Source organism: Salvia hispanica, chromosome 3 (assembly GCF_023119035.1).
Source record: "Salvia hispanica cultivar TCC Black 2014 chromosome 3, UniMelb_Shisp_WGS_1.0, whole genome shotgun sequence".
In the NCBI taxonomy this organism is placed as follows: Eukaryota; Viridiplantae; Streptophyta; class Magnoliopsida; order Lamiales; family Lamiaceae; genus Salvia; species Salvia hispanica.
This window is the reverse complement of record NC_062967.1, coordinates 32,897,140-32,923,280: the sequence shown is the minus strand read 5'-3', so window position 1 is coordinate 32,923,280 and position 26,141 is coordinate 32,897,140. Positions and strand designations below refer to the sequence as shown.

The window sequence follows — 26,141 nt, the reverse complement described above, 5'->3', positions numbered from 1 at the left end:
GATGACAATTATACCCCCTAGTGGACATAATGTGTCAGTAGTTGACATTGCGCGAAAATTGTGAATGAGTGGCTGAAAATGCATCTTAGTTCTCAATTAGGCCCAAAAATCTCAACCTAACAAGACCCTCCTTTCCATAGTAGTATTTCTTTTCGTCAGTCACTAAGATTTAAGAAAAGAATGTGTAATAAACATTTTTCTTTCTCTTAGGTATTTTGTTACTTACTTTATTTTGTATTTATTATTCTATTTTATTATCTCTTATATTTTACACTTTTTATTTAATTTTTTAAATATTATTATAATGCTTTAAGGACGCAAAAATCGAAATGCATTACTTCCGTTGGAAAATTTTAAAGAGTTGCAACAATTTACGACGCAAAAGAAAGCGTCACTAAACTAATACTCCTCCATCCGATAACAAGAGTCATATTTTGTCATTTTTGTATGTCCCACAATAAAAGTCTTATTTCATTTTATCATAAATGATAAATAGACCTCATATTACACCAACTTATTTTAATCACATTTTATCATAAAACTAATATATACTACCATAAGTGAGATATTTATTCTACTAACTTATTCTACCCATTTTTCTTTACATTTCTTAAAACTCGTGTCATAATTAAATAGGACTCTTAGAGCATCTCTAATGGCAAGGGTAAATGGAGAAGTAAATGGACGTAACTACCATATTTACCTTTTCTATATAAAAATTTATTCTTCAATGGTAGGAGTATTTGAGGGATATTATATATTCTTTCATTTTGAGAATGTATTTTTATCTCTTTTAGTTCTTGATAAAAAAAAGTAAAAAGTTAGTTATTTTGGTTTGTCTTTTCAATTTACCTTCTTTCCTTGGAGTCCATTATTTTTTAAGAAGATATAATAACCTTTTTGAAAAAGTAAATGAGAAATATATATACTGAATATACTTTTTTTCCCTTAGAGATGCTTTATTGTTGGACGGAGAGAGTAATAAATTAACTTCTTCTTTTAATTTTTTTCATGACAGTTTTGATCGCGTCCTCCAATTTAGATAGAACACGAACACCAGCAACAAGAACGCTTTTTGTATTAAAAAATATCCTCCATTTCTTTTGTTGCAACTTTAATAGTACTCCCTTCATTTTGCCATAGTTGAGGCGAAACTTTTCGGCACAGAGTTTTAGAAAGAAATATTGGGTGTGTGAAATAAATAGATAAAAAGGTAAGAGAGAGAAAAATGTAGAGAGAATAAAGTAAGAGATGATAAAGTAAAAAAGAGAAAAATGTTACCATATATAGCAATGACTCAACTATGAAGAAATTTTCCGAAATGAAAAAATGATTCAACTATGAAGAAACGAAAAGAGTATTATTTTATAAGGAATACTCCGTAGAATGTAGTTAGGTGTTATAGTCTGATAGGATTACTCTTTTATAAGTACTAGTATTTACTTTGTCCTCTATTAAATATTTTATATTGTCATTATGGACAGTAAAATTTTAAACCTAAATTTTACTTTTACCACTTTAAATAAGCGGATTTCATATTTCAATATTTTATTTTATTTATATTTTTATTATAAAATTAACACTTATATAAAAATATTATGCTCGTCTTTGTTTAAGTAAGACGCTTTTTTAGATATGAAATTTAAGAAATTATATTAGTTTAGTGAATAGTTAAGAGTGAGATTCACAAAATATTAAATTGGTTAATTCTAAAGATATTGTAAATAAAATGGTGCGTTAGAGTAATATTTGTTCAAAATTTCTAAATTAAATTATTGTGTAATATTAAGGGACGAGTCAAAATAAAAATACCTTATTATTTTATGGAACGAATTATAACAAAAGGAGACAGAATACTAAGTATAAAAGAAAAGGCAAAGAAAGATGATCAAAATTTTATGATTTAAAATATTATTTTCTTCATTCTATCTTAAACGATGAATTTATCTTTATTAGTATAAATTAAGCAGAAAGATAGTAAAATATACAGATAAAAAAATAAAAAAATAGAATAAAGTGAAAAAATATAAATAATTTTTTTTGTTAATAAAAAAATTAATCAGGATAATCCAAAAAAAAAGTAATTAACTGATTATCTCATTTTGTAATATGCAATCATTTGCATCGACAAAGAAAATGTGACAGCAGAAGAAGATATACCGTGTCGCATTTTTGAGCGAAGATTCCCTCACATTAGCTGTAAATTAAATACAACGCCACGTATTTCACCGACGCCATAATTAAATCCAAACTCAACTCTTTGTAACATAAATTTAATTAAAAAAACCCCTAAAATCGCATCGCTTTTCCTATAAATAGCACCTTCCTCAACCTTAAAAATCTTCCCTCGCCATCTTTTGGAACTGCAGCTGTAAGGTTAGCACGATCTCCGTTTCCCCTTTTTTTTTGTTTTTTTTTTTGTTTCCTTTTTTTAGTATTTCGATTTTCTGTTCGTTTTATTCATATTTACGCGTCTGATTTAATTGTTGAAATCTGGTTCTGTCTTGCGATCAGTGATGTAATCGGTTTTTTGTTTTTGCTTCTCATTTCATCTGCAGATTGGTTTCTTATCGGAGCGGTTTGATCTGCGATTCGTAGAGATTTTATTTTATTTTTATTGCGAATTTGAGAAGTTTTCGATTAGGTTATGAGACGATGCTGAGGAATAAGATTAGAGCACTTCACTCATTCTCGGCAGTTTTCCTGTATTGGTTCTATGAATTTGCACGCTAAGCCCTAATTTTGTTCAGTTTTAATTTTATTTTTATATTGATTTATTTAATCAGATCCAGAGAAAACTGCTATAGGGTTTAGTAAGCATTATTTGATTGTAAATAATCGAATCGCTCGATCGATAACGTTTTGAGGAATGGCTTCGAAACAATTGCCAACGAGCCCAGGCTCGGACGGTGATGAAAGGAAGAGGAAGAGGAAACTTTCCAATCGCGAATCTGCGCGTAGGTCTCGGATGAAGAAGCAGCAGCGCTTGGATGAGCTGCTTGAAGAGGAGGGCCGGATAAAGGAGGAGAACAAGAAGCTGAGCCAGATGATTGATGCCACTACTCAGCTGCACTTGAACGCCGCGTCCAACAATAATGTGCTGAGGGCTCAGATTGCTGAGCTCACTGACCGCCTCAGGTCGCTCAATTCTGTGCTTCAGATTGCCTCTGAGGTGAGTGGCCTCGTGATTGATATCCCGGACATCCCGGATACATTGCTCGAGCCATGGCAGCTGCCTTGCCCGATTCAGTCTGCCCCGGCTTCTGTTGATATGTTCCAATGCTGAAATGGTGGCTGAGGATGCTTGTGATGGTGAAAGGTTGATATTGTAGTATTAGGTGTAGTCACATATCTTGGTCCTACAATTGTTATCACAAGAAAGATTAGGTTGTTGTTGGATTTGCTCATTTGCACTGTTCTTATGAATTCTATTTAATTGAAATTCCCCATCTTTATGCTCTTGATTGATTGATCTTTGTGAAATTGAAAGATCCACAAGTAGTACTAATGTTCTGATAGCTGCACTTTCGTCGTGTAGATCCATTTCTCTTTCGTGCTTTTGATGCTAGCAACGTTGCTATCGAGCTAGAGACATTTGGTTTTGTTTGTGCTTATGATCCTTGATTCTCTCTTTGTAAGAATGTGTGTGTATAAAAGTTTGTTTTTTTGTGCTTTTATATAGAGTTTTGATACTAGCAATGTTATTATCCAGATACATAGCCAGTGTGTTCATTATGTTTATGATGATTATGCTTATGTTGCCTTATTATTCATGTGTTTGTCTCTGTACATTGTGTGAACTGTTAGTTTAGATAATGTATATATATGTAGTGAATAACTTATTTTCAGTTCACACTTCTCAAATCTTGATCTTTGTTTCATACATTAGTTGAAGGGCCTTAACTGAACCTTACAACAGCATTGAAGCATAGGTTTGAGATCAAGAAACACAAGCTAGTCTTCATAACTTCTGCACTCATCTGTCTCTGGATTATCCTTGCAATATTTCTCCAATGGATCAGCATCCTTGAGCCTGTCTCTAGCATGGCTGACCGCCGCGCTCAGCTCCTCCACCTCGTCCCACGCGGCCTTGCATTCGCCGCTGACGGGGTCCTCCGAGCAGGCCTCCTGTGCATTCTTGATGCTCTCCTCCACCTTCTCGGACAGCTTGTCGGGTACAGCTGCTGCCGGCCGGATGTACAACATCCTGCCGGTGGCGAGTCTCCTCCATGGGGTGGTTGGGATTGAGAGTTTGATGAGGTGAGATGTTGATGGATCTGTTGTTTTGGAGAAGTTTTTTGGAGTGGTTGTGATGCTCACTCTAGAGATAGCTGCCATTGCAAGATTTGGTGTGAGTAGCTCTTGTACAAGGGGAACAATGGCAGATCTTGAGAAAAAAAAATCTAGTAATGATCATATAAATGAGGTGTGGAAGGATTGTGGACACTGATTTCTTATCATATTTGCACCAATCATAGGCCTCCACATAAGCTTTATTTGATGATATTATATGAAAGTGTCATTTTTAATGGTTAGTGTTCAACTTTTCACTTGGGGGCTATTCTGTAGTGGGGACAAATGGGAATTCACATGTTTATATATCGCACGTTATATTCTGATCGGTAGCACGTTAGTAATTATTGTCTTCAAATTGTGCACCTTTTCTTTTAGTAGCAATTATTTTTTTTTCCAAGAGACCTGTCGATTTCCTATTTTGATGTAATTAAATCATTTCCTTACATTGAGTATTTTTCCAAGAGATATTTGGATACATAACTGCCAACTGCCAGAGGTTTCAAAATCAAGTTCAATATCTCATACCTTAATGCCCACCTTTTGATCCTTCTTGGCATAATCAACAAATACGATTATTTTCAAATTATTATTATTATTATTATTATTATTATTATAATAATACAGTTCATAATTTGAAAATCATATTACTAATATTTAGTAATCTAATCTTTAAATTATAATATAATAATAACACAAATAATAAAAATAAAAATTATATAATTATTATTATTGTTGTTAAATACTTAAATGGTATCCAAAAAAAAACTTGAAATGTTAGATAACAGGAATTCCACAGTTTATATTTACAGAATTTTTATTATTAGTTCACAACAATTATTCACGCAATTGCACTCAAAGGGAGTTGATCTAATCTGTTTCATTGTATATATCTCATCTCCATCTTCAATGCCAAGAAAATCATGCACTTTCTTTTCTCTCGCTACCTTAAAGCTCATTGTATCTCCATCTTGTATTTTCACTTCTCTAGGTACCTTGAAGCTCATTGTATCTCCATCTTGCATTTTCATTTCTCTAGGTATCCTGAAGCTTATTGTATCTCCATCTTGCATTTTCATTTCTCTAGGTATCTTGAAGCTCATTGTATCTCCTTCTTGCATTTTCATTTCTCTAGGTACCTTGAAGCTCATTGTATCTCCTTCTTGCACTTTCTTTTCCTTCGCTACCTTAAAGCTCATTGTATCTCCATCCTGATTGATTGATGCATAAAAATGGAGTAAAACTTTTGTTTTAAATTTTTAGTATACATTAATTATAATTAAGGCTAATAGGTTTACCTATTTTTCATTGTTAAGCTCAGAATATTCTTTCATGATTTAATATTTGAACCGATACCGACGAATACAAATGTTTAGTTCAAGGCTTCAAGCGTAATGAAACAAAGCTAATTTAAACTATTTTTTGAAGAATTAAATAAACTTATCTTTATCAATACAAGTAAAAGTAACTTATATTATCACACAATTACCATATAGTTTAAATCTCAGGTGCTTGCACGTGCACATGCACGCACGTGCATGATTTCACAATTTTATTTACGTACTTTTTAAAAAATTCTTCGGCCGTTTTTCATTTTATAAAACGTCGGCATTGTCATTTTCATTTCCTATTTTCATTTCTAACAGTAGTTAATTACTCAATCCATTTCAGAAATGTATGAACTATTTCTCTTTTAGTTCATCATGAATAGAGTATTTCATAAATAGTTATATGAATATCTATCTTTGTATGGGAATTGAGAACTGGGGCTAACGCCCCTTTATTAATTTGGGTCGCTTTCTTCATAGTAGTATTATTTACTACTACGATTTACAAGTTTTTGCTTAATGTTTAATGGCATATGTTTTATTTCTTAATTATTTATGATCTTTTATATTCGTGTAACGGATTACTAATAGATTTTAATATTAGACCGAATTTGTAAAATTAAGCAAATTAAACAATATCTACATCTTTACCAAAAAAAAAAAAACAATATCTGCACCCCAATCCCAAATGACAAATGTTATACTCCTACTAGCATACAAACATTATATAGAATAATAAATATTCAATTAAATTTAGTATATATCTCAATTAATATAAGTTTAGAATTTTAATAAAAATAAACTATTATAAAACAACATCTACATAGACATAAAAAAAAGTTTTGAGTAATATATAAATTGACCATTAATGAAAAAGTGAAAATATAAAATACACAAATTTATTTTATTTATTCTCTTACAATATTGTACATATTTGTTAGTATTATGGATTATCATATTGATAATTTCATATTCTTCAAATTTTTACAATTAGATTAACATGCAAATTAATAAAACATAAAATACTACATGCATTAAAAAAATACATCAACAACACAAAAAAAAAAAACCCATTTTCCGATAAAAATAATACATTAACAACACAAAAAATACTTATTTGAGTACATTAAATAAAACTACATATAAGAATCACATAATCATAATCATCAGCTATATACATTTGCCGATAAATTATTTTTTAAACTTAATTCAAATACTCTACAAAATGTTGGAAATATATTATAAATCCTTATCGCTATAACGAGCTAATAACTATAGAAAATTTAAATACTACAAATTTTTAAATATTTTTCATACGTAATTAATTACATGAACATGGTAAAAACAATTATTCCTTTTTCTATTTAAGTATTTTGAATTCTTAAAGACATTATTTGTAATAGTAATGAAAATAATATTGTATGAGATAAAAATCTTATCTAGAATCACTACACAAGAACCAAACACAAGAGAACGGAAGCAAACAAACAAAAACGAGATAAACTCACTTTTAAGAGGCAATTGAATTAATGGAAATAGAAGGAATACGTAAAGAAAATTAATTTTATGTACCCAATTTTTAATATTTTTCATACATAATTAACATGAACATGGTAAAAACAATTATTCCTTTTTCTATCTAAGTATTTTGAATTCTTAAAGACATTATTTGTAATAGTAATAGAAAATAATATTATGAGATAAAAATCTTATCTTGAATCAGTACATAAGAACCAAACACAAGAGAACAAAAGCAAACAAATAAAAGCGAGATAAACTCACTTTTAAGAGGCGATTGGATTAGTGGAAATGGAAGGAAAACGTTAAAAAAGAAAATTAATTTTGTGTACCCAATTAGGGGTGAGTTGGTATGGTATACCTTATCGAAACCACTATATCGCATACCTTATTAAAAATTCGGTATAAAATAAAATCATACCTTTATTTTACCAAATTTCGGTATGGTGAATTTCAATATCGATACCATATCTCATTTTCGCTATGTTATACCGAAATTCGGTATATCGGACTTTTCCGGTATATCGGACTTACAACATCAATGAAAATAGAACTTTGGGGTTTTAAAATATTATTTTGATTTTATAATTTTAAAATAAATATAATTAAATTCGACATATACCTTATATGTGGTATATTCTCATTTTTGGTATACACCATAATCATGGTACATACCGTAATTTACGAAATATACCAGTATGCCCCGGAAATATTATGTTATATGAAAATTCATACTGTTACCTTACCGAAAATCACGGTACACTGAAAATACCGAAATCGATATTTTTCCCAATCCCTAACCAAACAAAATCATAAAAATCTACCTTGCCACTATCTAAACTTCGGCCCAAAAATTATACTCCATCCGTCCCATAAACATCAATTTATTTACGACTTAAAACAATAGATCCCACTATTAAATACTAATAATAATATATGTTCTACCATCTACTAATACTATTATAACTATCCTTCTACTCGTATCTCTTACTTTATCAATTATGCATTATTTTCATGTTGTCCCAAATGTCCCAATTAAAGTGATTACAAAAATTAAAAAATTAAAGTGAGGTTATTGGACTTCTCATTCTAATGATCTTGAGGCATCTCATTGTTGAAGAGTTATAATTATGTGGAATCTTAACCCCATTCATCATCATGATTTTCTCCAAACAACAATCTATATGTTCGGCGGGGGATGGCGCGGTGCTTATCAACAAACAACTGCTTTTGGAGATGACATTGTTATCGTCGCGTGAGTCGCCTTACTTTAATCATTTCGCAATATTTTGTTTACTGTAATATAGACTGTGAAAAGTTGCATCCTACTAAGTGTTTCGTGCATCTATCGCGCTTTGCAGAGCTTATCGAACTGCAATATGCAAAGCTAAGCGATGGGGGTTCAAGGATACCCATCCAGATGATTTGCTTGCCACTGTACTAAAGGTAAGCTTTAGTTTTCATTCAAAGATTTGTTGAATTTAATCTGGGATCGGAAAGAACTTTTCTACTACCTTTCAAGTTTATTTGAATCTTGTGATATCCCATATTCCCATGCAACACGTATTTTCACCATTGGACAATTTTAAAGCCTCGTTCTTTAGGTTGTTCCTCACCAATTGTGACACTTCATTTATAAACAGATTCTGTACCTCTTAGAACAGTCAATAGACAATGTTCTTCTGGTCTCCAGGCTATTGCTGATGTTGCCGCCTTCATAAAAGCTGGATATTATGATATAGGTAACAATGAACCACTCAATTTAATGGTTAAAACCTCTAATGCTGACCCTTGGTCATTATTGACATTGTACATGCATTTGTGCTGGATTGGAGTCTATGTCGGTAAACAATGTCGAGTTGTTGACCTGCTCAAGTCGGATAATCCAAAAGTATGTGCAAGTTAGATTGCAATGTCGAGAATCACATCTTCTGGAAACACTTTATACAAACTTACTTTACAAATTATGCATTATTTTCGTGTTGTCCCAAATGTCCCAGTTTTTGTGGGATTGTGGGTGCATCTAAATTAATTTTACTACTATTTCTCACTTTAAAATCAATTGTGACATTCAATAGAGTAAACTTAATTTGAGATATGTTCCCAAATCTAACACTACAAAATATGTCTATATTAGTGGCCGATATTAGTGGCGGAAATAGTCCGCCAGTATTATTGGCGGACTGTTTATGTGCAAAAATAGTCTGACATGTAATAATATGCTTGCAAAAATATACGATTTAACAAGTACCCAGGTTAAACGTAGTTTCTAGAGGCATGCTAAAAAGTTCAATAAGCCTAACTCATATGAGACATGTATGTGCAAACGCCTAACTCATATCAACCATTTATGTGCAAAAGCCAAACCCATATCAGCCATGTATGTGCATAGTAGAAGTACCAAGTGGAATTTGGAAAAAATAGGTGTCAACCAGATCTCAATTCACCCCCACATGACCTTTCAAGCTTCAATAATTCTATCAATATGAATCTTTTTGCTTTCATTTTGCAGGTTTCTATAAAAACTGTTGTGACTTTTGAGAAATTGAATAGGTTAATCATGGGAGAGCTCCTATCCTCCAATAAGGACACTCTCGGAAACAAGATGTTTGCTTATGACGGGAGAGCAATTTGCTTTGCGGCTACCAACGTATTTGATTCAACAAATACTTTTTTGGTCGAGCTTAACAATTATCATGCCATGGGAAACCGCAAATTTAGGGTATAGTTGAGCTTAGCACGCAAACTCTGCCTCTGGTCCAGTTCATAGAAAATAGAGTACTGGATGATGGATGTGTCGGAGGATTTCATTCAATGTTACAATATTGTTTTGGCGGAAATATGAGATAATATCCGCCACTAATTAGCGATTTTTTTGTAGTGTAAGGACCCAAGTCAAGTATCTTAAAATGGATTAACATGAAGTTATAAGATAGACACCGTTACAAAATAGGTTTCCTCGAGATTATCAAAGCCATCAAATGAAACAACAATATAGATCATAATAGCACGACAATCACGGAAAGACTGGCTGATGACTAACTAAAGAAAGTTGTTGGTTCCAACCTCTTATACCTCTGACAGAGGAGAATGACAACAGTAAGACATAATGCATTTCGAGCCATCAAATGAAACAACAATATAGATCATAATACTACATTTTATTGAATAGAGTAGAACGAAGAGGGACATGTATGCAAACCTTCGAGTAGTGAAAAAAATATATGAAATTGGGTGATAAATTGTTCAATAGCACTCAGAGTATGTCAAAGATTCACATCCAGTAATATCTACTTCTAGCAAGTCACATAATTGTAACAATAATGAACCTAAGATTTAAGCTTTGGAATAATATTAAATATGATACCTCCAAGAATCTTGAAGCTTTAACTCTAGGCAAATGTTTCTTGCACCAAATTATTTTCCAAGGACTAACTGGTTGCCATACGCCGAGGAGTAGCTTTAACTCTAGGCAACGGTTTCTTACACCAAAATTTTTTCCAAGGACTAACTGATTGTCATACACTGAGGAGTTTGACCTTCAAGGATGCTACCGTGGAAAGTGAGGAAATACCTATTCTTCATGATATGTTTCATGATCTTCAGATTGTGAATTGTCGAGTGCTCGGTGTTTCCATAAGCGATCAATTGATTTTGTTGAATTTAATAGTTCTATTAACATATTATTTTGTTATAGTAACTCAAAGCTCTTTTGCAATTGCCGTGAGCTTGAGATCTTATCTTTGAAACATAGTAGCATGGTTAACACCGAACTGAAATGCTCCATTTTGCGTGAGCTCGATTACAACCTCTCAATCATATATTGTGTGCTAATGTCACTTAGGACCCGTTCATTGTATTAGTAATAAACAAATATAGCCTCAATTCTGATTATAATCGAAAGGCGACCTAATTGTGTTATTAACGACATCCATTTGCACAGAAAATCGGCAGGTTGTTTGTTCCCAATTCTCCTCGGCAGTTTATTGAGGGATTTCGGCTTGCTTAATACTTATGAAATGGCGCCTCAAAATTTCTCTTCGCGCAAATTGTATATTTAGCCCCAATTGAAGTGGCAATTTCGGCAGAACACTAATTTAAAGGAGGAAATCGCCCCCATTAATTGAACACCAAACGTGTGAGAGTGGATTAATTGGGTGGGCCCTTGTTGCTTAATTCTAACCCGGTTTTATATCTCACATAACCATTGACTCAACTTTATTTTACCCAAATAATACCTGCAAGTGTACAGAGTTATTGTAGCAAATAGCAAGCAAGAGTATATCGTATCCCACAGAGACAATTAAGTGTAAACCTAAGTACCACGAACCAATTTCGACTACTATACAGACGATCAATTTTGGTTTTGAAACTAACAACTACTGAAAGCATATAAATTCAGAGATTAAAAGAAAACACTTAAACAAGAGAACGAAGAGGCAAGTTACAGACAGAGATGAAGAAATATGCAGAATTCAAGGATCTGATGCACAACTCATAGCCTAACCCAATTGAAAATAAATTACCATTTAATAGTCTCTAGAATTGCTGAATCAATCACGGATATGAATTTAACCATTTCCCAATGTGAGAAATCCGTAGATTAAGTGTAACAATTGAAGTCCCCTTCTAATTCTTAGACTTAACTCCCAACAGATCGATTAGATTAAAGATCCCACTCAGTTTTTGCCTAAAACACTCGACAAACACGTGAACTCCAAAACATATAGTAACCAGCTGGAAATAACCATTTTTGAGCATAAAAACTCAACAATTAAGCATATCAACATACCAATCACGACACTAGAATACGAGTTTGTCACCATCATAGGATAACTGAACACGCCCTTAAAGTTGCTAGAATCCTTGGATATATCAAATTGTTCATAATGCACTAATCAAACATTTACCATGATATTCGATATGCGTGAACATCTCCATATCCTTGATACTTCATACTACCCATCCATAAGTTTTTTCTAATTTTGTATGTCTGCTAATCGATGATTCTTCTTTGTAGCGTTGACTTAAACTTCACGGGTGCAAGCATTATATAACATCTAGAACAATGAATGCTATAGCTAGTTGTAATATGCTAGAGTGTCCCGTCATTGACCCGTTTCACTAGGACTGGCCAGCCAACTGAATTGGGCACCGTTGCGGATACTCTTAGTTAAGTTGAACATTCTAACTATTGAAGGTTGAAACAATCTTGAAACAATCCAAGATGTTAAAAATGAAAGTTCCACTAATATAATATTTTTGCTCGGCCTATGGTTCGCTAAAAGAAAAAGGCAAAATCGTTGGGAAAAATTAGGTTAATTTTAGTAAGTGATAATTTTAAAATCAACTAAAAAATCATGAACTTAAATTTTTTTGCAATCATCTCAAAAAAAAAAAAAAAAAAAAAAAAACGATCGGTCGCATTCGCACGTAGATGTTTTACAAGTGAATCATGTTGTTTCATTTATAAATATATCATTTAGCTCGTTACCAAGTGATCATATAAGATCTCTAGGTTGTCGTATTAAGTACAGTTATATAAAAAAATCGTCAATGATAATTTTAAACAAATTCAAATTCTATGACTTTTCAATTAACTTTTAAAATTGTCATATCAACCAAAAATTTGATTAAATTTCATAATTATTCCTAGTACTTACATATGAATTTTGTTTGCATGAACAAGGTATCTTGTGATTCTTTTCTTTGCCCCCAACAAACCACAATCAAACCTTAATTTTAACAAACTGCAAGAATTCTCATACAGTCCCATAACTAATCAATAATATTTTCTCACAAGATCTAATTCGATACGACAAAATGCAGCTTCTCTCCGCCGTCGCCGGAATTCTTCTCCTCAGCTTCACCGGTAATGCACACAAGTCATTTTTGTATGTTTTCTTACAAAAAAGTAAATTTTTACACCAAATTTTATTTCTCCATTTTACCATTTATACAAATTAACTCCTACCAATATTTTTGAAATTGCGTCAATATTCGATTTTTATTGCACTGATGCCTAAAAACAAAAATAAAAAATAATCTCTACTAATATTATTTTCTATGTCTTGAAATAATAGCTGAGAAATGCCGGGACTTAGCCGGCGGCGAGCATCCGTGGCGGAGCCGAGAAGAGCGATTCGCCTTCACCGACTGCTTCGACATGGGCGTCGGCACCGCGGCCTGCGTGGTCAAGGAGATCATCAAACTCTACCTCTACTACGCCCGGGCGGTCTACGTCCAGCGCGTCCGGTCCGAGGCGGCGCAGAAGGCTCTCACGGCCAACCTGGCCGCCGGAAAGGACTTCGCCGGCGCGTCTGCGGCGGCGCGTGAGGCGCGTGAGACGGCGGCGCGTGAGGCGAAGCGGCACGTGAGGCACGTGATGGGGCCGGTGCTCTCGGCCGGGTGGGACTTGTTCGAGACCTTGTACGTGGGCGGCAATGCGGCCGAGGCGGTTGTTCGGTCGGCCGGGACGTTGGCCGGCGCGTACGGCGGGGGGGTCGCCGGAGAAGGGAGGATGGGGTGGGTGGGGTTCGTGGGGGGGAGCCAGGTTGGGGGGTGGGCCGGGGGGAGGGTGGGGCTCATGGTGTATGATGTGTGGAATGGTGTTAGGATGTTGCTTCATCGCATGCATCATCTCTTCTAATTATTTATGATTTGTTTGATTGTTTTAAACAATGATCAATTTCTAATTTGTTGTAATTTCGTGCGTGGTGTATGATATCATAATCACTCAATCATATAGTTGTATCGAAAACATAAAGAATAGTGACACAATTACTTCAAGTCTTCTCTATAGTTTCTCTTTCAAATAAAAGGTGTTGGTAAACTTTGCATTCATTATTATCAATAAGCAATTCTAAATTAATTAAGATATGTGAAGAACGATATTCACATCGAGGAAAGATGTAGGAAATGTAATTTAGAGCTCTCTTTTAAAATAGTATACTATAGTCAACAACACGTAATCACAAACAATTATTGTTGTCGTACGAATTGGTGAATTGCTAAATTACTAATGCTTTAAATTTAATGTTTGGGGAAATGGACCTCTAAAAATAAGAAAAAATCACTAAACGCTATTTTGATATGCTACTTTAGAACAAAATGTATGAATAATTTCTTTTCGACTCTAAATAAATTTACATGAAATTAGGTAAGAGCCTAAAAAAGAGAGTGTTTATCTTCAAAACATAAAATTTAAAGAATAATTTCGTCTTCATAATTGAGTACATAATGTGCTCAAAAAAACTCAATATGTTATGAGAATTTTCAACAAGAAAGAATAAAAGAAATAATAGAAATTAATCAATAATTGAGGGCAGTCCAAGTCAAACCTTCTCATCATTCGGCCGACTCTCTCTCCTACGTGTCAAGATCGCAACCGTCGAAATCAAGCCTTTGACCACCCTAACCATCCCAACCGTTACAGCCACGTAATACAGCCACCACCCAAAAAAATCAACCACCCCAATCCCCATCATCATCTCCCTCTTCACCTCCGCCACCACCACCAGCGCCTCCACCTCCTCCCTCAGCCGCCACCACCACAGCCCTCCGTAGCTCAGCCCCACCACCGCCTTCTCCAGCCGCCCCTCCGCCCTCCACCCGCCCCCGAATACCGTGTCGTCCACCACCGGCTTCACCACAGCCCGCCGCCAAAACAGCATGATCTCGTGCAGCCCAAAGAAGAACACCGATCTGCATATGAAGCTTCCCTCCTCCCCGAAGCTCGAGCCCTCGACGCCTACTGCTACGGTGCCTTCGATCCCGACTCCCACGCAGAGCTGCAGAACCGCGAGAAACAGCCATGACACGTACAGCCGCGGCCGCGTCAGGGGCTCGGCCGGCGACCACCCGGGAAATGTGGTTTTTCCGGTTAGTGCGTAGGAGAGGGTCGAGACACTGATGATCGAAACTGTAAAGTGGAGTATCGTCGGGGTTTTGGAATATAAGAGATATGCGGCTATAAAAGAAACCGAGGGTGTCGGGAGTTGGTCCTCAGAGACGGAGAGGAGGTAGTGGGCGGTGGCAAGGCGGGCGAGGAGGAGGAACGACAAGGGGAGGAGGAGACTGAGGAGGGTGGTGGTGATGATTTGAAACGGCTGCCTCATGACAGCAACGGCCGTTGTGCCGGCACAACGGACTCTGGTGGTGGCGGCGGCGGCAGCATTATTTTCTTGAACATATTGTAACTGACTGAGCTCCATAGGATTAATTTGGATTTGAAAAAGATAAAGTTTGGATTTTAGATATAATAGATACATGCATATTTATATATACACATAGGGTGTGACATAAAGTGGAGGGCACGACTTGGTTGACGGGCATGCATTACCATGATGTTTCTTTTTTATTTAAGTAGACTTTTCAAAAAAAATGAATGGTATACCTAAATAGTAATGTCGATTTCATTATATAATATGATGAGCAACAACCTAGAGTTACATCACGTTAAATTAGACTACAAACTTCCACATTTCAGATAGAAACAAACAAAAATTTTTATGCAGGTACATTTTCTATAGCCTCAAAAACAAACAAGTTTGAAGTGCTAGAGAAGAACATTTAGGGAACATGAAAACTACGAAGAAACTTACTGCGTAGGGCAACAATAAGTTCATCGAATTTAACTAAGTAATAATCGTACATGGGTGCGCCTGGACAAGAACAATTCATAGTACTCCTTGTTGATTCTAAATTTTGTAGCGGTATAGTTGAAATCAACAAAACCTGTGATTTTGATTATGGAATCAATCATCGACCAGAAAGAGGGAGGAGAATGAAATGAACCTAGTGGTTATTCTGCTACAGCTGCAAGCGGCTGGAGGGCTTTGAGTGGGTTCAAGATAACGCCGTCTATGAGACCATACTCTTTGGCTTCTTTAGCACTCATGAAGAAATCACGATCTGTGTCTTGGTTGATCTTCTCCAGGCTCTGACCGGTGTGGTATGCCAAATATCCATTTAAATTTGCTTTGTGGTGCAACATTTCGTTTGCCTGCAATAAAGAACAGCGGGGAATTATGTTGTGGTTTTCATCTAAAAGAAGAGATTAAGAGGTTTTACTGAGTTACAACATTAAAGACCTGCAACTCAACCAGATTGGCAATGAGAAAAGTTAACTTTATATCAACTGAATAATAAGACAACCATCAAACTCTCCTCCATTTCAGTGCTTCTTCACTCGAATGGAGTAATAGGTGATAGTATCTAGACAAACCAATAGCTAATTAACGGGTGAAGTATCTATGAGGCACGAAATGCGAGAGATCAAACGGAGCTGCAAAGCTCAAGTAATAGTGCATTTGAAGCAATAGTACAATGTAATCTCAATTTTCAGACCTCAATAAAAACATATATTCACAGTAGAAATAAAACCAAGGAATTCTAATACTATGTAGTACTTGTATAAATGCATACTCCAACCTATTATTTCACACCTTGTAATTTCAATCCTAAGTCCTAACCATCATGCCGTAAACAGAAGTTACCAAGCAGAAAGCAACAATCATCTAGCTGGCAGCCAAAGTACTAAAAAAACACCAAAATGATGAAATCACCTGAATATCAATATCAGTCTGCCCACCCTGTGCTCCACCAAGGGGCTGATGGATCATTATCCTTGAGTTAGGAAGACTATATCTTTTTCCTTCAGTTATCATCAACAAGAAAAGTCAAGAAAGAACCGAGTATAATACCATTCAAGAAAATTAGAAAAACTGTTGTAGAGTCCTTAATGACCAAAAGAAATGAAAGGCTATACCTTTTGTACCAGCACTTAGAAGAAAAGCTCCCATACTGCGCAAGAATAAAGATGCAACATTAGAAAGACATCAAATAATAAGAATTCACAAGCAAAGTACCAATAAGCAAGTATTGAAAGTTTTTAAGGGATAAACAACACATCTATGACCACATGATGGCAGAGGTCAGATCAGATGGGCGTAAATAAATCCTAGCAACAGCTATATAACAATATGACATGGAATATATTTTGAATAAATAATGAATGGCACAGAGGAATTGGGAATTATGTGTACGTGTTTAGCAAAATTTAAATTGTAGATTAGCATTTAATTGAGCGTGTAGTTTTTTACATATTTCAAGAGTATTTGTATACCACTCACTTCACGATAACGAGATTCTAAGTCTAGGAATTACTTTGCTAAAATGAAAAACAAAAAAATAATAAAATCTAAAAATATATTGGTGGTATATACAGAAGGCATAATCCACCCTCTCTCTCACTACATACACAGGAAAGCCCCCCCAAAAAAAAGCAACGTCAATATGTAATCTATGAATTCCACATATCCTCACCTAGCTGTGAGCCCCACACCCGTAATATCTAATCACCAAGTAATATGCTAGAAACTATCTGCTTGTTAAGGCTCGCCCGTTTTCGTTGATTTTTTCAATAATTGAGTCATTGTTTTATTAATCTATTTTTTCCATGAAATGTGAGCATTATTTTCCAGCAACCTTTGAAAAGCTAATAAGCTATAGTAGGTGTATCCTCACCTAGCTGCGAGCCCCACGCATACGGTTGAAACATCAGGCCTTATGTGCCTCATGGTATCAAAGATAGCCATTCCTAGAAAGTGAAAAGGAAGCAGATAAGTTATTTGTACACTCAGCTACCAGATAATGGAACTATTAAACAATGCATCATACCAGCTGTCACTGATCCACCTGGAGAGTTCACGTACATGACGATATCCTGTTCAGTACGATATAAATTAAACGGTATAGTCATAAGTAAAAGTACACGAATATATTCATCAACACAAAGAAGAGGCCATAAAACTAGAGATACCATGATGGGACAAAACATTGCTGTGAAACACTCTATTGAGTGTGAGTAAGCAATCATTATCATAAGTTCATAACACCATTAAGTTCATTGTTCTAATTTCCAAATATAACACCCGAGCAAAACTACTAATGTTGCTAACACCAAACAGACCTTTGATCTGCTTTGGTTAGGCAACAAATATCATAGGATTACTAAGTAAAGAAAACAATTAAACTATCAAAACAAGACTAGCAATCTCAATTACTATGAGTCACCATAAGTGTAAGTCTGATGAATGAAAAACGCACCTTAGTAGGATCAACAGCATCAAGATACAACAACTGAGCAACAATGATGTTCGCCATGTCATCGTCAACGGCTCCACCACATCGTATTATCCGCTGAAATACCGACAAGGAGTTACAACTATAGCAGAGTGACTAGTAAACCATACTCTCCGGAAATTTCAGCAAATAACAGTCTCACATATTGGAAAAGTTGGCTAATAACACTCATAAAACGCTCTTGGACCATCGGAGGCGGGCCCTGCCCCCCTTGAGCATAAGCTGGGAAGTATGGCGATGAAGGGATATGTAAATCATCCCTAAACCACAAGAGCAACACAGTTATCATCAATTAGTCAGATACTCACTATATAAATTAATTAGACTATATTATTCGTTAATGCTAGCATAAATTTCTAATCACATTGACAGAGGAAATTAAACTCAGGAGCAAAGAAAAATCACACACCATCGGATAAATATTTCAACAATTAATAAATTCATGAACAAAACCCTTACCTAATCGACCAAAGACCATCGCGTGAGGTCTTCTCCGGAGTGTACACAGCCTTCGCCGACGAATTAGAATTCTTCAGCTTCCTGAAAAATTATAAAGATTATCGGAGTCTAGAATGAAAATTAAATTGTGAATCAGTTCAATTTATCGATGGTACCTGGAATGGAGGGGTTGGAAGGGTAGAGATACGATTTTGGCGGAGGAAGAAAATGTGTTTGGTGAAGAGAGAGATAGAGAAGAAGAGTTGAATCTGAGAGAGGAAGAAGATACGCAAGAATGCGCCATTCTGCAGAAGATATGTAGTGGCGGCGGCGGCGGAGGAGGAGAGGCTTATCCGTTTAAACGGCGGCGACTGGGAGTGGAAGAGAAGACTGGCGTGTTGAGAGATCTCTCCCCTTCTCGAATATTGAAAAACTAAATTTGAATATCGATAAATTAAATACTAGTAGTAAGATACAATTTTAGTTTGAATTAAAAAAAATATTGAGATCAAGGATTACTTCTTTCATTTTTATATTTACATGTTATACTATAGTACTTTATAAATAATTTAAAAATAGTACTATTTACATTTGCTTGGAAATACATTCCCATACTATGGGAATTTTATTCTTAATTCAGCCTAATTCAATTTTAGTTGAGAATAACTCGGTTTTCACGAGTCTGATGTTTGTATATAAATACGTCACATTACTATATATTTTTCCTTTTTAATCATAATTTGGATTATACACCACATTACCATGATAACAACAAGAGTTTTCCAAAGGAACATTCAAATTTCACATCAAAATCAGTAAACAATATTGGAAAATGAACTTTGAACTTCGCTAAATTCTAAAAATTAAAGAGGGATGCTAAATGGTCATAATCTGGCAAGTCACGCACTTAAAAAATTAATAAAATATGATGTAGTTATTGCTAATTCATCAAAATCAGTTTACCTAAAAAACATAAAATATATTAGGACTATTATACCCTTTTACTTAAAATACAACATTTGTGTCGTTGTGATGTTTAAATATTTTTTATAACTTTTTAATTATTATGCAATAGTTTATCTACATCAGTTTTATTTCCTTTTATTATTAATTTATATGTATACTATTTATTAAACATATTATAGATTGATTCCATGTTGATTTACAAATATGATTTGATATATTGTTCAAAATATTACTTAGTTTTTTATTATTGAACCATAACATAATCTATTACTCCCTCCGTTCCATAGTAATAGAGACATTTCATTTTGGGCACTCATTTTGAAAAAATGATTATAAATAGTTAAAGTGGAGAAAAAGTAAAGTAAGAGAGAGAATATTATAGATAAAACTCTTCTCTACATTATTCTCTTTCTTACTTTACTTTTTCTCCACTTTAACTATTTAATATTATTTTTTCTAAACCGGTGCAAAAAATGAAATGCCTCTATTACTGTGGAACGGATAAGCATTATCTTGAAATCTATTAATCATATACTAATGCATTTATTCCATTTTTTATTATTTGAATGATTATAAATTCAAACTTATCTTAAATTCAATTGAAGGTTCAATTGCTCTTCGACTCAATTTATTAATTAAAAAATTTAAATTGATCTTTATATTTAATGAAATAATTTAGTGTTTTAGTCGTTCTTAGATTCATTATATCTTCATTTAGTTGAATAATTAAAGTTTCAATTGATACTATATTCAATTTGAATTACTGAAATATTTATCAATTGAATTTTGTACAATAATCATTAAATTTGCAATTGCATTTATTTAAAATTACAATTACAACAACCTCATGATAAAAAGTAATGCACTTTGCATATAGGCAAAGTAACAACTACTATTACCCATGTATGCCCAAGATGAGAGGTAATTCAAAATACGGAAAGACGTCCCTTCAAATAAAATTCCATGTTGATAATATGTTTTTTACATTATTTCGAACAAATAATGGTGTGGTAACTAAATAGTTTATCAATTTAATTTAATTTGATTTTTTTTTAAGATTATAATTTTTATTTGTAATAATATAATTAAAAAATAGAAGAAAACATTAAAGAATACTATAAGTATTCATTTTGATAGAAATAAAATTGTGTAATTAATTTGATACAAGTACTATAGTTTAATAATCATTTATAAAATTAATCTTAATTCTCATAGTTTTAGAAGTAATTCCATCATCGATCATCAGCTATCTCATTTTGAATGTAGGTGATTAATTTATACTATCATCATTACTATTTTTAACATCTTACTACGTACAAAGTAAAACAATAAGTAAAAGTAACGGTAATGGTAATGGTAATGGTAATGGACTAACGGTATTATGGAGTAGCACATATTATAATCTATATTAACAATAATAATATTAATTACTATTATTATTAGATTATATCACAACTTGGAATTGGAAAGTATATTAATATATAAACTATTATGATATGATTACGTATTTTCAAAATATAATAGTAGTATATTATAGGCTCATAGATTAATATACTAATGCTGGGAAGGATTTTGATATTTGTAAGAGAGTGGGAGATGGTAGAAACTTACATGGAATTGGAAATTTTATGTTTTTAAAAATTATTGTCTATTTAAGATTGAATGAATTTTTAAAATAAAATTAAGTTAGAACCTAACATAAGTGTGTTTAAATTAAAGAGAAAAAGATAATTATGTAAACACAACTACTATATACCATAGTATATAAAACAATAATTAGTATATTGATTTATGAAGTTATATTTTATGCACACTATGTTTATAGTATAATCGATACTTTTAAAATATAACATGATAAAAATATTATAGGCTATATGATCGTATCACAACTTATAAGCTATTATTGATTTCAATTTTAGTGTGGTATAATAGATAAATATTTAAAAAAAGATAAAACTTAATTTTAAAATAAAAAATAGTTTAAAATAAATCACTAAAAATAGAAAATTAAAAAATGAATTAATCTAAAAAAGAAACGTAAGAACCAGATTAGAGAAATGAAATCAATAAAAACAACTAGAATTAAATAGAAAGAGTAATAGTGTAAAGTTATTAGAGCATTAAATGAGGTGTTTGAATCATTAATAGCCATAACATAAAAAATTTACTAGAATGCCATTTTATGGCTAGCCATATAGCATTACCCAAAATTAAAAGTTCATGCTTGTAGTATTTTTTTGTTTTGACAAAAAATGAGTTGGTGAAAAAAAAAATGTGATAATTTACGTACATTTAATTCATAATATATGATGTTTCTTATGTTTTGATTTCAAGAAAATCTTGCCAAAAGATTACTCCATCTCAGCAAATTAAAAAAAAAAAACCCTTCAAGTTGATCATCTGCATGCTAATTCGAGAGTCATAAATTCACCAACAGCATCAATTCATAACGAATCTTGTGATGAATATATGTTATATATGCATACATCAACGGCCCGTAGGGTTAACAATCTGCGAGAAAATCTCATCTGGATTATCACTCTCGTACTTAGGTTTCCTTGCTTCTTCATCATCTTCATCGTCATCTTCTTCAATATTGAGAATGCTCCTATGCATAGCCATGATGCTATTCTGGTCGGTTTGTCCTTGGTAGTCGACGCTTCCTGTCGCAGCAGATTCGCTCCTTTTGTGGTCAGGATTTTCATGTAGTTGTAGAGCGAACTCCAGATTCCACAACACATCGCCCATCGACGGACGATCCGTGCCGTGATCAGCCAAGCATTTCTCTGCGGTTTCCATGAATTTCTTCAAGCTCTCTGGGTTCATTTTCCCCTGCAGTTGCGGATCAATGATCTCCTCAAGCGTTCCATTTCTCGCGCACCTCATCGCCCAATCGGCGAGGCTCACTTGCTCCTTTGGTAAGCTAGGGTTCAGCACCGGACGAGCGCATAGAACCTCGAAAAGCACCACTCCGAACGAGTACACGTCGGATTTTTCGGTTAGTTGTTGTCGCCGGAAATACTCTGGATCTAAATACCCGAAGCTGCCTTTCACCACCGTGCTGACGTGGCCTTTATTCATGTCCGGACCGGTCTTCGAGAGCCCGAAATCGGACATTTTAGCCACCCATTTTTCGTCGAGGAGGATGTTTGTGGTCTTGACGTCTCTGTGGATGATGGTGTATCTTGCTCCGGTGTGGAGGTAATGCAGGCCTCTTGCTGCTCCGATGCATATCTCTAGACGTTGTTTCCATGAAAGAAAGACTTTGTTGCCCTTGTAGAGATGCTCCCTTAGCGTCCCTTGCCCCATGTAGTCGTACACTAGAATCATCTCGCCGTTATCCTCGCAGAATCCGATCAACGAGACGAGATGCCGGTGCCTGAGCCTCGAGAGCATCTCGATTTCCGTTTGGAACTCGTTGATCCCCTGGTCAGAGGACGGGTTTGACCGTTTTACGGCGACCATCGTGTCCCCGTCGACCACGCCCTTGTACACTTTCCCGAAGCCTCCCACGCCAATGACGTTGGACTCGTCGAAGTTCTTGGTGGCGCCGATGATCTCGGTTAGGCTGAAATAGCGGCAGTTGCATGCAGCGTCGGACGAGATGGTCTTGCCCTGGCTCCGGCCCGACACAGAGGATTTTATCGCGATGGAGCTCGTGTTCGAGTTCCATGAGATGGGTAGCCACGTGGTGGCGCCATCGCCTTTTGGGCCTCTTCGTTTTCTTTGGTAGATGAAGACGCACACGACGAAGGCGAGCCCGAACGCAAAGGCCCCGCCCGCCCCCGTGATGATCACTGTGGTGATGACGGATTTCTCCTTTTCAAACGACGCGGGCCCCATGTGGCTATCCTGATACTTCCTCATGAGGTCAGAGATGGATGGATTGGGGCCCGCGAGGCTCCTTTTGGCCACGTCACTCAGCTTGAAAATCTCAAGTCCGTTGAGAAGGACGTCGGCAAACTGGGACTTGGCGAACTCTGACGGGTGCATGGACACCCAGAGCTGGGAGCTCGACTCAGATGCGACTCGAGCCACAAAGTCCTTCTTGACCGGGCTCGCCGTGGCCATGGTCATGGCGAACACGTCGACGTCGTATTCGGCACTTTTATTGTTGATGTAGATGTTGAAAACTCTCTGATTCGACCTCGTCATCTCGGAATCACACCAATGGAACCTCAACATGTACATGAAATTCGGATCAACCTCGAAAATCCATGTGAGATTTGATTTCATGTTCACATCTTTGTATGCTCCCATTGATCTATAGGTTGAGTACACATCAAGTGGGGCCATGAAGGGAGGCATTTTTTTATAAGCAACGCTCACATTAGCCGCCACCGCAACACCAGTGCCCGCTCCGTACATATAAACACTATCATCATACCAACTCCGCATCAATCCGCCGGAATCGTTCACCGGCGACACATACTGACCGCCGACATTCAGCCTAAACATCGTCTCCATGCTACTATCGCTGATCGGCACCGTCGTCGCCCCAGTAGCGTCAGTGCCCGCTCCAACGGTGCCAGCGAGCGCCGGATCCGAATCGAAGATCGCAGGGATCGGCAAAACCTCAATCCCATTGACAAACGCAAACGCTCCAGAGGCCGGCGTGAACGTGACATCGAGCGTTGGCGAATCCAGCGGAGCGAGGAAGAATTCCTTGATGAAATACGCCTGAGAGAGCGCCTCCGCTGAAATTGAGGCGCTGAAATTGTTCAGCAGCGTCACGCCGCCGGCCACGACGGCGAAGTAGGATTTGGAGATGTCGAAATTAGGGTAGGATGAGGGGTAGAAATGGAGGCGGAGCATCGTCCGAGATTTCGCATCTTTGATCGGGAATTGGTACTTTCCTTCCGATTGGAAGATCCTCGCCGTCATATAAGGAATTTCCGACGGCAATGAAGGATCCTGAACATCGGATTTCACAGCGACGGATTTAGCGCCGGCGGAGAGGAATTTGTCATCTGGATCCCAAAATCGGCCGTCGGCATCTTTGGCGGAGCCTGGGGAGCCACCGCAGCTGAGGATCAGAGGTTTGTCTTGTGCGTGGATTGTGTGAGAGAGAAGGGAAATGGTTGTTAGAGAGAGAATAACGTTGATAATGGTGTGATTGTGATGTCTAACCATGGCTGCGTGAAAACATGAGCGAGAAACTTTTGGCATACAGAGTTTGGGTTTCTGTATGCCTTTTTTTCTGCTTCTTGTTTTGTTTTAATTTTCTGATATCTTTTTTTCTTGTTAAGATTTCACATTTTTTCTTTGAAATTGTTGTTATGAATTTGAGGTGGACCATTTCTTGGTAGGTTCTAATGATTTTGGGTTTTGTTTTTCTTTATTTGTTCTTTTATTTTATTTTTATTATTTTCGATGGTTTTGTTTTTCTTAGGATATTGTGGTGGATGTGAGTGAATATCTCAGTCTTGTAGTGCAACATACTTTTTATAGTACTATATATCAGGAATAATTATAATAATTATAACATCATTCAAAAAAATGAATAATTATAATATTATAGAGTAAATAATTTCAGCGTATCATTTTGTACGTCTTCTAACACTAGTTGCATCTTCAAAATTTGTTCTTGATATTGTCAATTAAAATATATTTATTTCTCTTAGAGCATACACAATAGCGGCTAGCCGATTCGCGTCGCTAGCCGGTCGGCTAGCCGAACCATTGCGACCGGCCAGCCGAAAATCGGCAAGAGAATCGGCGTGGGTTGGCCGATGCGCTGGCCGCCATTGTGGCGTGCCGATCGGCCATCGCCAATTTTCCTTTTTTTTTTAATTTTTTGAAAACCTATATATACGCGATTTTAGTTTCATTTTCATTTGCACCACTTGTTTTAACGAGTTTTCGCTCTCTCTAAATTTTTGTACAAGAGCAACATCGAGCGATGGACAACAATAACGAGTCCAGTTCGGCGACGAGCGGCTCTCATACTCATGAGATGGGGATCGATCTCGGGGAGCCGGACACTCCCGTTCCGAGCGGGTTGGCACCGCGAAGAAGAAGGCCAAGGGGAAGGGCAAGGTGGTTGGCGAGTCGTTGCAGCCCGCTGTTGACGACACCCCCACGCAGAGGAAATGGACGGAGGATGAGTACGCCGGCGTGGCCAAGGGGTGGTTGTCGGTTTGCGACGATCCGCTGGTCGGGTCGTCAACATGTGGGCGAAGGCCGAGCGGCTATAGGAGGTCTGCACCGCACGGGAAGGACTACAGCGGGGAGGAGTGCCGGAAGGGGTGGGAACGGATCGGGGCCGCGGTCGGCCCGATTTTCGGGGTTGTACGCCAACGCCCTCCGCCAGGTGACTAGTGGGCGGAATGAGGAGGACGCCGGAGGATAGTGGAGAGTCATTTCCCCTTGTCGGGGAAGTATAAGGAGTTCTCTTACGGGAATGCTACGGGGTGCGACGGCTGGGTGGCCGAAGAAGCGAGAGGCTGAACT

The 26,141-nt window shown here is 36.0% G+C and overlaps 6 protein-coding genes across 6 annotated transcripts; 2 read left to right on the top strand and 4 right to left on the bottom strand.

Moving 5' to 3' along the window:
• Positions 1-2,257: 2,257 nt before the first annotated feature.
• On the top strand, positions 2,258-3,464 carry LOC125214370 (bZIP transcription factor 53-like). Its single transcript, XM_048115370.1, has 2 exons — positions 2,258-2,376; positions 2,559-3,464. Exon 2 carries the CDS (start codon positions 2,870-2,872, stop codon positions 3,284-3,286), a length of 417 nt encoding a protein of 138 aa, XP_047971327.1. The 5' UTR covers positions 2,258-2,376; positions 2,559-2,869; the 3' UTR covers positions 3,287-3,464.
• A 362-nt stretch (positions 3,465-3,826) lies between these two features.
• On the bottom strand, positions 3,827-4,407 carry LOC125214371 (calvin cycle protein CP12-1, chloroplastic-like). Its single transcript, XM_048115371.1, has one exon. It carries the CDS (start codon positions 4,336-4,338, stop codon positions 3,955-3,957), a length of 384 nt encoding a protein of 127 aa, XP_047971328.1. The 5' UTR covers positions 4,339-4,407; the 3' UTR covers positions 3,827-3,954.
• An 8,426-nt stretch (positions 4,408-12,833) lies between these two features.
• LOC125209902 lies at positions 12,834-13,788 on the top strand. Its single transcript, XM_048109476.1, has 2 exons — positions 12,834-13,011; positions 13,223-13,788. The coding sequence occupies exons 1-2, from the start codon at positions 12,963-12,965 to the stop codon at positions 13,786-13,788; spliced, it is 615 nt and encodes a 204-aa protein (XP_047965433.1). The 5' UTR covers positions 12,834-12,962.
• Positions 13,789-14,473: 685 nt separating this feature from the next.
• Positions 14,474-15,352, bottom strand: LOC125209901. Its single transcript, XM_048109475.1, has one exon. The coding sequence runs from the start codon at positions 15,350-15,352 to the stop codon at positions 14,474-14,476; it is 879 nt and encodes a 292-aa protein (XP_047965432.1).
• A 278-nt stretch (positions 15,353-15,630) lies between these two features.
• On the bottom strand, positions 15,631-19,151 carry LOC125214375 (ATP-dependent Clp protease proteolytic subunit 5, chloroplastic-like). Its single transcript, XM_048115375.1, has 9 exons — positions 18,899-19,151; positions 18,744-18,824; positions 18,427-18,544; positions 18,249-18,341; positions 17,820-17,865; positions 17,667-17,739; positions 16,909-16,943; positions 16,706-16,794; positions 15,631-16,143 (listed from the first exon to the last, which is right to left on the bottom strand). Exons 1-9 carry the CDS (start codon positions 19,024-19,026, stop codon positions 15,943-15,945), a joined length of 864 nt encoding a protein of 287 aa, XP_047971332.1. The 5' UTR covers positions 19,027-19,151; the 3' UTR covers positions 15,631-15,942.
• Positions 19,152-22,100: 2,949 nt separating this feature from the next.
• LOC125210792 (receptor-like protein kinase ANXUR1) lies at positions 22,101-24,869 on the bottom strand. The gene has a single exon (XM_048110385.1). It carries the CDS (start codon positions 24,855-24,857, stop codon positions 22,176-22,178), a length of 2,682 nt encoding a protein of 893 aa, XP_047966342.1. The 5' UTR covers positions 24,858-24,869; the 3' UTR covers positions 22,101-22,175.
• Positions 24,870-26,141: the final 1,272 nt, after the last annotated feature.

Bases quoted from the DNA above. Each gene is read 5' to 3' on its own strand.
- LOC125214370 (XM_048115370.1), top strand. From the start codon at position 2,870: ATGGCTTCGAAACAATTGCCAACGAGCCCAGGCTCGGACGGTGATGAA.
- LOC125214371 (XM_048115371.1), bottom strand. From the start codon at position 4,338: ATGGCAGCTATCTCTAGAGTGAGCATCACAACCACTCCAAAAAACTTC.
- LOC125209902 (XM_048109476.1), top strand. From the start codon at position 12,963: ATGCAGCTTCTCTCCGCCGTCGCCGGAATTCTTCTCCTCAGCTTCACC. The intron at 13,012-13,222 runs GTAATGCACACA...TTGAAATAATAG, and splicing joins TCTTCTCCTCAGCTTCACCG to CTGAGAAATGCCGGGACTTA.
- LOC125209901 (XM_048109475.1), bottom strand. From the start codon at position 15,352: ATGGAGCTCAGTCAGTTACAATATGTTCAAGAAAATAATGCTGCCGCC.
- LOC125214375 (XM_048115375.1), bottom strand. From the start codon at position 19,026: ATGGCGCATTCTTGCGTATCTTCTTCCTCTCTCAGATTCAACTCTTCT. The intron at 16,944-17,666 runs GTGAGGATACAC...ATTCTTGCGCAG, and splicing joins TGCGTGGGGCTCGCAGCTAG to TATGGGAGCTTTTCTTCTAA. The intron at 16,795-16,908 runs GTATAGCCTTTC...TGATAACTGAAG, and splicing joins TCTAAGTGCTGGTACAAAAG to GAAAAAGATATAGTCTTCCT.
- LOC125210792 (XM_048110385.1), bottom strand. From the start codon at position 24,857: ATGCCAAAAGTTTCTCGCTCATGTTTTCACGCAGCCATGGTTAGACAT.